Genomic DNA, 11007 nt, shown 5'->3' on the forward strand with positions numbered 1-11007 from the left:
CCACAGCACTCTACCCAGGGGGACAGCTTGAGGCTCTGTCTCAAAAAAAAAACAAAAAACTAAGGATAAGGGCACAAATCTTTCACAAACAAAAACACATAGTAGATTCCAATTCTGCACATTTTATTCTCCTGGAAATAAGCAATCATCTTTGTTAGTGGTGTTTGAAGATAAAGATGTATGCTCAATTCTTTTGAAGCAAACGTGAGTGTCTATGCACAGCATCCACAAAGGCCCCCACATGTTCTGGGTCCATGTCAGGATAAACTCCATGGCCCAGGTTGGCAATGTAACGTTGCGTCCCAAAGTCATCCAGCATCTGACACACCAGCCGCCCAATCTCCTCCTGGGGGACCAACCGGGCATGGGCTACAGGGAGGCCAGGAAGCCTCTGTCCTCCCTATACATAACAGTGACACACACATACCTAGGCGTGCTTCTACTCAGTGTTACTCAGTCATTAACTGGACAAAATTTATCAATGCCTGGTATGGGCCAGGCACTAATAAAACACAAATGAACAAGAAATAAAATTTCTACCTTCCTAGGGCGTACATCATGCATATGGAGTAGAATAAAGAAAGACACAATATAAATGTGTGCATAATATAACTATATCCATAACCACAGGAAGGCAGAGAAACTCCCAGACACACATAGGGGTCCTAGCTATTGTTACCTTAGATGCATACAGGGCACAGGGGTCCAGGTTACCTTAGATGCATACAGGGCACAGGGGTCCAGGTTGCCCTGCAAGGTCACCATCTTCCCCACACGCTCCCTGGAAGCAAAGCCAGTGCTATGTTCTGGTGACTGCACATAAAACAGCTGTCCCCTCTCCACTCTAACCTCTAGGGCCCAATCTTCTGTCACTCACCGTGCTTTCTTTGGAACCACTGTCCAGTCAAGCCCAACCACCTCATAGCCAGCCTGAGCCAGCTCTTCCAGGGCAAAATGCCCATCCTTAGCAAAGATAATCTGGAAGAAAGAGCATATAAATCTCTGAGGCTACAGAGAGCCTTCCTTCTCCCACTAATCTTTCTCAGCTGCACTTCTACCGCCCCCCAGTGGTCACGTAGGACCATGGCCATGTAGGACTTACCCTGAAAGCGTCACAGGACCACCTTAACCCTCCCCAATCCTCACCATGGGCACTGGTGCTAGGCCTGCCTCCTGTAGCCCCGCCTTCACTCGCTTGGCCACATCACGGATGTAGGGCAGTGCAAACTGGGTGAAGAGCTGTGGACCAAGATGCCCTGCATGGGACTCAAAGAGCTGCAATGCCTACAGTTAGGGTACGGTAAAGAGAAGTATGTAACACAGAAAGGAAGTACTTTAGGCCTCTCATACAGAATCTGTCTGTTTTCTCCAAATGACTTCAATTCCTGATACTGCCTGAGCCTATAAACCCAGTTCCAGTGAACAGTTTTGCCTTTTCCTCTAGATCCATCACTGGCTTCGGTATTTGAGTACTCAGAGAATTAAGCCCCCCTCCAGCCAGACTACTGGAGGCCAAGCTTCTTTCAGGCCTGCCACCTTCTTAAGACCCCCCACCTTCTTAGGTGTAGATTATATTTCTTCTGGTCCTTACAGACCAAACAGCCTATTTGTCTCTCCCTTAGAACTCACCTGGGCACCAGCAGCCACTTGTCCTACTAGATATGGGACCAGAGCATCAGTGAGGATGTGAAGCAGCTGGTGACTGGCCTGAGGTCTCTGATAGAGCCAGCGTTTGGCCTGAGCCATGGTGTTTGAACCACTGCCCTCAACCATGTATGTCATCAGGGTCCACTAAGGAAAGATAAGACATCACAGGTCTAGAACTCAAATTAACACTTAATTCCCTTGTCTATGTCAGACTTGCCAGAGTGATCTGCCCATACTTCAGTCTCTGTCCTATCCCTCTTTACCGGGGCACCAGCAAAGCCAATCAGTGGCACACGGCCATCCAGTTGTTGTCGGGTAAGGGTGATGGCTTTGAACACATAATCCAACTCAGAGGCCACCACTGCTGGATCCCGTAGGCGCTCTAGATCCTGCTCCTCTCTTAATGGCTCTGGGAAGCTGGGTCCTTTGCCAGGTACCATGGTCACCTCCATGCCCAATGCCTGGAAGGGCATAAAACACCAGTGTTCCCAGAAAGGCACTTTGGAGGGAAAGGTTCTGTTCAGCCCATGCAAAGAAGAAACAAAAAGGAGAATAAAACTTAGCCAAACTCTATTTCTTTCACCCTTGGTTTTTCCCTGTATCCAGGTAGGATATGTGCTTATTGTGGACCCTGACTGGACTAGTAGAAGGATTTCCAAGGGGTCCTTGAGTGGGTCACATTCCAAGATCAGGTTTGAGTGGGTACCTGGGGTACAACAAGGATGTCGGAGAAGATGATGGCAGCATCCAGAGGGAAGCGACGCAGTGGCTGTAGGGAAGTGAGACAGGTTGTTCAAAGGTGGCAAATGGAGGGCATAAATCCCTCCCTCTTTTGTAGACCCCTCACCTGCAAAGTCAGTTCACAGCAGGCCTCAGGAGAGCGACAGGTGCTGAAAAAGTCCTGGGCAGCCCGGGTTTCCCTAAATTCTGCAGACAGGAGAGGGAAGACAAGGCTCAGCCTGGAGGCTCTCCAGAGTCCTCCTCTGCCCCTAGAAAACTTCTCACCCTCCAGAGTTTTATTTAGACTTCCAGGCCCTGAATCTAACCTGGTAAGTAGCGGCCAGCCTGACGCATGCACCAAACAGGAGTGTAGTCTGTTTCCTCTCCCCAGGCTGCTCGCAGGAATGTGTCATTCTTCAGCTCTGGAAAACCCTGGGGTCTGATGATCAAGTAGGGGCAAAGGTAGGTAGTCAGTATGCTAAGCTGGATGGGGTTTGGGGAAGGTGCAGACTTTTTAAAAGAGAGTCTCACTGTTGCCTAGGCTAGAGTGCCACGTTGTCAGCCTTGCTCACAGCAACCTCAAACTCCTGGGTTCAGTAATCCTCCTGCCTTAGCCTCCCCAGTAAGTGGAACTCAGGCGCCCTACTAGTTTTTCTATTTTTAGTAGAGACGGGGGTCTCGCTCTTGCTCTAGCTAGTCTAGAACTCAAGCAGTCCTCCCGCCTCAGCCTCCGAGAGTGCTAGGATTACAGGCATGAGCCACCTCGCTCGCCCCAAGGTGTGGATTCTTAAGGCGGATTCAGCACTGCACTGCTATCTGCCCCCTCCAGACCATTTCTCAAGCTGTGGCTTCCCGCCCTTTCCGCCTCCTCTCTGCCTATCAAGTAGTGCACAAAACCCTAGAGGGGCCCGCTGTGGCGCCTCTTCCCTACACTTAGTCCCAACTCTCTCAAGTTCAAAGCAATTGGAGGGGCTCGGAGTAGGGGCATGAAAGTCCAGTAAGGATAATTTGGAGATCTTTGGAATAGCGAGTCTTAGGAATGGGGGTGGCAGTGGGCTGGTTCAGGGCCTGGGAGATTCCCAGGCTAGGGGATAGTCAAAGAGTGATCAGAGTTGATGTTTCCATTATAGAGATCCTAGATGAAAATCCTGAGGCATTTCCCTGAATAAAGTCTCCTAGGGTGAAGGTCTCAAGAATCCATGCTTGGAGGATTCGGAATCTAAGTGAATGGGGTTCAGGTTGGGAGACCTAGATGGTGAAGAAAGGAGGGTATGGGGAGAAATTTCTGGGTTCAAAGACTCAGATTAGAAACCCTGCTAGCCCTACCGCGTACTGCGGAGAACTCACCCCAACCCATTCGCCTCCATGGTAAGCTGTTAGTAACTGCAAGCACAATCCCCACTTTAATCTGAATCCGAGTATGCCCCAGTCCAGGCTCCTCCCCTTCCTGGAGGGAACCAAGGGTGTCGCCATGTTGAGGTCACATGATCAAGCTTCTGCTACAGCCTGGGGTTGCCCTGGCTGCTGCCGGTAGGACCCCTGTCTCTAGTCACCGTAAAGCCGGCTGTAGCGACGCAAGAAGGACAAAAGCCGAGAAGAAAGAACAACTCTGTAAATACATCTTACGGCGACTTGAGACACCTCAGTCTGAGTATCTCGGTGGCTTGGCGCAAGTCTCACTCTCCAAGATTATAAGTCTTTATACAGCCAGATATACACCGAATGATGGAACCAGCCTGTACAGGGAATGCCAATCATCATATATTGATATTTTTATTACCTACCTACAGCTGGGCACTATATATTAAGGAGCGCAGGTTAGAGTGCTGAGCAAGACAGCCCCTGCTTTTAAGGAGCTGCAAGACTGATTCGGAGACAGAAATCAGCGATCACACTAAAGTGAATAATGATCGCCAGTGTCCTGGGTTTAAGAGTAACAACCAGATCAAACCTCAACGACCTAAGACTCCTGTCAGTGGCAGGGGAAGGAGTCATACTCCCAAATACTTGTGACATCACCTTTAGGATGAGGAGTCCGGCAGGTTTTTAAACGACTCACTGAGAGAGGAGGCTGGAAAACTTTAAAAAAAAAAAAAATGGCTGTTGCTATGATACAGGCTAGAGAGAATAGTGGCTTTAATGATGGTAGTAGTACTAGAGATAAAACAAGTAGCAAGGGGATCGAAAGAGGAAGATTAATCAGGTAGAAACCCACTGATCTTGGATTTAGTTGGCTGGGTTGAGCAGGCAGAGAGGTGGGTAATAACGGCTGACAACAGTAGTACACAGGGCAGTACAGCAGTCGCTGAGTGTGCGCTTAATCTAGAACTTACGGCGAAGGCGGGGCTGGGCGTGGTGGGAACCCGCGACTGCAGTGCTTGCAACTGCTCCCTGGGCAGGGTAGCCCGTGGACTCCTCTTAGCTACTTAGTCATGGCGGGCCCGGGCGCGGCGCTAGAGTCCCCACGGCAGCTACTGGGCCGTGTGCGCTTCCTGGCAGAGGCAGCAAAGAACCTCCGCGCCGGGCGGCCGTTGCCGGCAGCGCTGGCTTTCGTACCGCGAGAGGTGCTCTACAAGCTTTACAAGGACCCGGCGGGACCGTCTCGAGTATTGCTGCCGGTGTGGGAAGCCGAGGGTCTGGGGCTGCGTGTGGGCGCAGCAGGCCCAGCCTCAGGTACGGGCTCCGGGCCCCTCCGCTCCGCCCGCGACAGCATCGAGCTCAGGCGCGGCGCCTGTGTGCGCACTACCGGCGAAGAGCTGTGCAACGGCCACGGGCTCTGGGTGAAACTGACCAAGGTGAGCTCTGGCCTGTCTGGGGCCCCACAAGACTCCCTGGGGCCGGAGAAACCCTTCACTGCCTCCTTTTCTTCCCCCATATTGAGCTGGCATTGCGTTCGGTGCCCTTTGCCCAGGGCAGGCAGCTGGGCAATGCCCTGACGGCTGTCCCCAGCGGGTGTGTCCCCGCAGGAGCAGCTGGCAGAGCACCTGGGCGACTGCGGGCTGAACGAAGGTTGGCTGCTGGTGTGCCGCCCGGCGGAGGGCGGGGCCCGCCTGGTACCCATCGACACTCCAGACCACCTGCAGCGGCAGCAGCAGCTCTTCGGCGTGAACTACCGCCCGGTGCTCAGGTAAGGCACTTGAAGGGGCGGAGCTTGCTGTCAAAAGGCGCAGCCTGAGGGGTGGGATATCCGAGCTGAGTCCGGGTTAAGAGAAGGAAGGGGCGGGACACAGAGGGGCTGCAGAGGGACTGATGAAGGCATTAAAGATAATGCTCTGGAGACGGCTCCAGGGCCTAGCCGTGATGTCCTGCCGCCGGGGGATGCCTCCTCATCCTACCCCCTATCCTTTGCCCACAGATGGGAGCAGGTGGTGGACCTAACGTACTCACATCGCCTGGGATCGAGGCCTCAGCCCGCGGAGGCGTACACAGAAGCCGTCCAAAGGCTACTGTGAGCGAGCTGGAATGGGCTGGGGAGGAAGGAGTTCTGGGTTTGGGCCCAATCTAATTGGGGCTTGGGGTTGCTTAGCTACGTGCCCCCGACATGGACCTATGAATGCGATGAGGACCTGATCCACTTCTTGTATGACCACCTGGGCAAGGAGGATGAGAACCTGGGTAGCGTGAAGCAGTATGTGGAGAGCATAGACGTGTCCTCCTACACGGTACGTGCTGAGACTCCTCCCACCCTAGGCAAGATGTAGTCATCCCCTTGGAGGCTAGAACCAGAAAGAACCCCTACCTCCAGGCCAAAGCCAAACCAGAAACCCTACAGGCCACGTTCAGGCCAGTGTTCCATCTCAGAAGTCTATAGCAACCCCTAGGCACCACCTGATCCCCACCCAGTACTGTTGTCTGTTTAGCCCAGTGCCCCTGTGCTGTCACTCTTGTGCTCCCTGGCCCAGAGCAGGGAAAAAGAATAACCTTGGACTCCACCTCTCTGCCCTCCCTAGGAGGAGTTCAATGTATCCTGCCTCACAGACAGCAATGCTGACACCTACTGGGAGAGTGATGGATCCCAGTGCCAGCACTGGGTACGGCTTACTATGAAGAAGGGTACCATTGTCAAGTGAGTAGGCTCTGGGCAGGACAGGGCAGGACAGGGCAGGACATGCCATGTTCACAAAGACCCATGATCACATTCTGACCTTTCAGGAAGCTGCTACTCACAGTGGATACTACGGATGACAATTTCATGCCTAAGCGGGTGGTGGTCTATGGGGGTGAAGGGGACAACCTGAAGAAGCTGAGTGACGTGAGCATTGACGAGTGAGTAGGCTGGCCTGGTACGGGTGGTAGGGCATGTTCCAAGCCTGGCCCAGCTTGGAAGCCTAGGTTTGGGTGGTACCTCAGAACCTCTGAAGGCCTGAGGCAGGGGCTGTCTGAAGTGCCTCACAGCTATCTCTTCAGGAGCCTAATTGGAGATGTTTGTGTCCTGGAGGACATGACAGTCCACCTCCCAATCATCGAGATCCGCATCGTTGAATGCAGAGGTAAGGCTTAAAACTATAGTGAAAGAAAGGGACCCGAATATATAGATGGGGTAAAGCAGACAGCAAGTATGGAGAGGTGAGTTTGGAGTTGAGGTGAAGGCGATACTGAACTAACTCAGGATTTGCAGCTTTGGGGCCTGAGCTAGGTGGGAAGTGCCAGGTATGCACCTGCCTTAAAGCTGTAGTGGGTTGGGCTTACCTGGAAGAGGAACTGAGTTGGGACTTTCAGGCATTCCAACATTATGCTAAGGTCAGAGGAAATGACAAAGAATTTATGGATCAGAATTAGGTGATAGAAGGGGATCCCAAAGATCCCAGGTTAATACAGGCTAAGAGTAAAAATGGTTAAGTATTAAAAGAGCCACTCCCAGGTCTGAGGGCCAAGGAGGAAGCAGATGCAGTAAATGACCTTGCTCTGACCCCTTCTCCTAGATGATGGGATTGATGTTCGCCTTCGAGGGGTCAAGATCAAGTCATCTAGACAGCGGGAGCTAGGGTTGAATGCAGACCTGTTCCAGCCAACCAGTCTGGTGCGATATCCACGCCTGGAAGGCACTGACCCAGAAGTACTGTACCGCAGAGCTGTCCTCCTGCAGAGGTGGCTATTTCCTGGGCCTATAGGCCCTTCCCTTCCCCTTATCCTGAGCCTTGTTTGTTTGTATGGAAGAGGTCCCCAAGGTCTTAAAGTTAAACTGTTCTGCTTCAAGGATCAGATCCGCCCCTAGGCCCTCCCTCCTTCTGTCCCTGTGTCTTGGGGAGTTGGGAGAGGTGGTCTTACATACATGTCAAACTCTTTAGCAGCAGTTATCTTTCCCTACCTATCCCAGATTCATCAAGATCCTAGACAGTGTCCTGCACCACCTCGTACCTGCCTGGGATCATACCCTGGGCACCTTCAGTGAGATTAAGGTGAGCCTGGCTCAGCTAGTGCTGGTCTTGGCAGTGGGTTCCCCTTTCCTACTCCTGTAGTTAGTTGTTCATTCTTCAGCAAACCATTCCTAAAAGTACTTTAGGGCAGGATCTTTGATGGGTGTAGGAACACAAGAAGAAAACCAGAGAAGATGGTCAAAAGTTAGTGTTTGTGAGCATTCCCCACATGAGTGTATGGAATACCCAAAAATGGGAAGAAGAGAGGTGCAGCATGAGTTGGTAGGTTGCATGTAAAGTGCAGACTGACAATTATCAGCAATTCAAGATGACTTGAGAAAAGCAGGCAGATAGGTATGAGTATGACATGGGGATGAGGCTGAGAGGGGGTGAGCAGGAAGCAGGCTCCCCTACCAAGGACCCTGTGGGGCAGGCTGTGAAGCAGACTTTGTCTCAGTTTAGTGGCAACATTGGAAAGGTGGTAAGATATTGAGGAAATTAGATTTCCCATTTTAGAAAGCTCCCTCTGGTGGCTGGACTAAGGCTGGGACTGGAGGAAAGGACAGGAACCGACTAGACTTGGACTGGAATGGTAGAATTAGGTCCAGGCATAGAGGAAGGTTCCAGAGTCTGGACACAGGCTGACTCCCCACCTATCCTGCTCTGGCCACCTCTCCTTACCAGCAAGTGAAGCAGTTTCTACTGCTGTCACGCCAACGGCCTGGCTTGGTGGCTCAGTGCCTTCGTGACTCAGAGAGCAGCAAGCCCAGCTTCATGCCACGCCTGTACATCAACCGCCGCCTTGCTATGGAACACCGCGCCTGTCCCTCTCGTGACCCAGCCTGCAGGAATGCAGTCTTCACACAGGTCTGGACCATCTGGGGTCAGACTGGGGGAGGAACAGCAAGAATGAAGCCAAGTCTAGATACAGACTTCTCTACAACTTTCTCCCCTTCTTCTCACCTCCAGGTATATGAAGGCCTCAAGCCCTCTGACAAATATGAAAAGCCCCTGGACTACAGGTATAGCATGAGGGTAAGGGACGTGCTCAGGGTACACATGTGCACACATACACCCACACACTGCTCTTAGCACCCCTCACCTTCACTGCTCTGTAGCCCTTTTCCTGGCAGGCTTCTGGGCTAGTGAATTGTCCTGAGGTCTGGCCCAGCATGAAGACAGATCTGCCCATACTTACAGGTGGCCCATGCGCTATGACCAATGGTGGGAATGTAAATTCATTGCAGAAGGCATCATTGACCAAGGTGAGGTCCTGAGGGAGGATGACCAGGGTCCTGCTCACTTCTTTATTAAAGTGGTAAAGGGGGCGGCACCTATGGCTCAGTGGGTAGGGCGCCCACCCCATATAAACTGCAACAAAAAATAGCCAGGTGTTGTGGTGGGTGTCTGTACTCCCAACTAGTCAGGAAGCTGAGGCAAGAGAATTGCTTAAGTCTAACAGTTTGAGGTTGCTGTGAGCTATGATGCCATGGCACTCTACCCAGGGTAGAGACTCTGTCTCTAAAAAAAAAAAAAAAATAGGGCAATGCCTGAGGCTCAGTGGTAGGGAACCAGCCCCATATACCGAGGGTGGCGGGTTCAAACCCGGCCCTGGCCAAACTGCAACAAAAAAATAAAGTTAAGTGGTAAAGGCTTCTGGGGCCGCCAGCTAACAAAGATGGGGAACTGTTCATTATGCCATTATGGGGGCTGGGCTCTTAAATACTCAGCTGAGGGCATCTGTCATTTCAGGGGGTGGTTTCCGGGACAGCCTGGCAGATATGTCAGAAGAGCTGTGCCCTAGCTCAGCAGACACTCCTGTGCCTCTGCCCTTCTTTGTGCGCACGGCCAACCAGGTAATCTCCCACCCTTACCTCCCAAATTGTCTCTCCTCTTCAGTCTCTGCAAAACTCTCAGAGGAGCTGGAGAGGCACTGAGTTGCCTGGGCAACCTCTAGGCAGACAGAGAGAGGAAGAGCATTGTACATTGATAGGGGTCGGGGGTCATTCAGAACCCCCCAGTGGAAGATGTTCAGGGAAGTCTTTGAGGAGCTTGGGACAGGAAAGTAGGGTGCATCCCATGCCATGCTGACAGTTCTGTCTCTGGGCCAGGGCAATGGTACTGGTGAGGCCCGGGACATGTATGTGCCCAACCCCTCATGCCGAGACTTTGCCAAGTATGAATGGATTGGACAGCTGATGGGGGCTGCCCTTCGGGGTAAGGAGTTCCTGGTGAGTAGCCTCGTCTGCACCTCTCATCAGATCAGCCCTGGCTCCCAGAAGGAAGGGCCAGCCAAACCTGGGCAGCTCAGGGTAAGAAGACAGTAGTGAGTATTTGTCACATAGGTCCTGGCTCTGCCTGGTTTTGTGTGGAAGCAGCTTTCTGGTGAGGAGGTGAGCTGGAGCAAGGACTTCCCAGCTGTTGATTCCGTGCTGGTGAGTACAGACTGGACCACTGTCTTCTCTGCCCAGCCCATAAAGGTTAGTGCTCCCCAAGGCTGTTTTACACCTATTCTTTGGCCACACACAGAATCCTTCTCCAGTCCCATCTACTCCTGTGGCTTCAGCTGTTATCACTATTCTACTGACCCCTAAAATCTTAACCTCTAGCCCCAGCCTCTCTCCTAAGCCTGAGGCCATATATTCATCTGCATCCTGGACATTTGCTCCAAAGTGGCATCTCAGGCTTAGCTCCCTCTTCCATCCTTCTCCTAGACCACTGCCTTCTAGGGCTTCCTTTTCAGGATGGCACCACAACCCACCCCTCCCCATGCCACCGCCCTCAGGGTCATCCTTCACTCTTTCCTGTTCCCCCCCCCACATTGTCAACTCTCCCTCCAGAATCTCCCACTTTTGTCGTCTCATAAATATACCCTCGGGGGTCAAGTCACCTTTCTTTCCGACCTAACTGCTTACTGCAAAAGTTAAAAGTTGCTCTCCTTCTCTCTCCTCTTATCCATCTGATCTCAATGCAGCCAGATAATTAATTTCACTCTCATTTAAACTCTGATGGCTCTCCCCTAGGCCTAGGATAGAATATAGAAATCGGCTCGGCGCCTGTGGCTCAAGCAGCTAAGGCGCCAGCCACATACACCTAAGTTGGCGGGTTCGAATCCCCAGCCTGGGCCCACCAAACAACAATGATGGCTGCAACCAAAAAATGGCCAGGCATTGTGGCGGGCTCCTGTAGTCCCAGCTACTTGGGAGGCTGAAGCCAGAGACTCGCTTGAGCCCAGGAGTTGGAGGTTGCTGTGAGCTGTGATGCCACGGCACTCTACCCAGGG

The 11007-nt window shown here is 52.3% G+C and overlaps 2 protein-coding genes across 2 annotated transcripts in view; one reads left to right on the forward strand and one right to left on the reverse strand.

The window, feature by feature from the left end:
* Positions 1 to 106: 106 nt before the first annotated feature.
* Positions 107 to 3890, reverse strand: UROD (uroporphyrinogen decarboxylase). Its single transcript, XM_012812325.2, has 10 exons — positions 3715 to 3890; positions 2694 to 2806; positions 2495 to 2574; positions 2354 to 2416; positions 1911 to 2108; positions 1630 to 1791; positions 1147 to 1284; positions 878 to 978; positions 715 to 781; positions 107 to 346 (listed from the first exon to the last, which is right to left on the reverse strand). Exons 1-10 carry the CDS (start codon positions 3732 to 3734, stop codon positions 185 to 187), a joined length of 1104 nt encoding a protein of 367 aa, XP_012667779.1. The 5' UTR covers positions 3735 to 3890; the 3' UTR covers positions 107 to 184.
* Positions 3891 to 4273: 383 nt separating this feature from the next.
* Positions 4274 to 11007, forward strand: part of HECTD3 (HECT domain E3 ubiquitin protein ligase 3) — an 8953-nt gene continuing 2219 nt past the window's right edge. The window contains exons 1-16 of the mRNA XM_003801184.3: positions 4274 to 4338; positions 4694 to 5162; positions 5334 to 5494; positions 5723 to 5815; positions 5894 to 6029; positions 6318 to 6433; positions 6520 to 6633; positions 6775 to 6857; positions 7290 to 7455; positions 7685 to 7766; positions 8409 to 8591; positions 8694 to 8746; positions 8925 to 8989; positions 9477 to 9580; positions 9836 to 9955; positions 10070 to 10159. Of these exons, the coding sequence (XP_003801232.2) occupies positions 4274 to 4338; positions 4694 to 5162; positions 5334 to 5494; positions 5723 to 5815; positions 5894 to 6029; positions 6318 to 6433; positions 6520 to 6633; positions 6775 to 6857; positions 7290 to 7455; positions 7685 to 7766; positions 8409 to 8591; positions 8694 to 8746; positions 8925 to 8989; positions 9477 to 9580; positions 9836 to 9955; positions 10070 to 10159 (2100 nt within the window). The remainder of the gene's footprint in view (positions 4339 to 4693; positions 5163 to 5333; positions 5495 to 5722; positions 5816 to 5893; positions 6030 to 6317; positions 6434 to 6519; positions 6634 to 6774; positions 6858 to 7289; positions 7456 to 7684; positions 7767 to 8408; positions 8592 to 8693; positions 8747 to 8924; positions 8990 to 9476; positions 9581 to 9835; positions 9956 to 10069; positions 10160 to 11007) is intronic.

Source organism: Otolemur garnettii, unplaced genomic scaffold (genome assembly GCF_000181295.1).
Source record: "Otolemur garnettii isolate 467f Iridium unplaced genomic scaffold, OtoGar3 scaffold00202, whole genome shotgun sequence".
Classification (NCBI taxonomy): domain Eukaryota; kingdom Metazoa; phylum Chordata; class Mammalia; order Primates; family Galagidae; genus Otolemur; species Otolemur garnettii.

What these genes read in the sequence shown, in the direction of transcription:
- UROD (XM_012812325.2), bottom strand. Translation starts at nt 3,734, where the DNA reads ATGGAGGCGAATGGGTTGGG. An exon ending in TTGGCTTTGCTGGTGCCCCG is followed by an intron (nt 1,792 to 1,910) that starts GTAAAGAGGGAT and finishes ATCTTTCCTTAG; the next exon opens with TGGACCCTGATGACATACAT. An exon ending in GTGGTTCCAAAGAAAGCACG is followed by an intron (nt 782 to 877) that starts GTGAGTGACAGA and finishes CTTTGCTTCCAG; the next exon opens with GGAGCGTGTGGGGAAGATGG.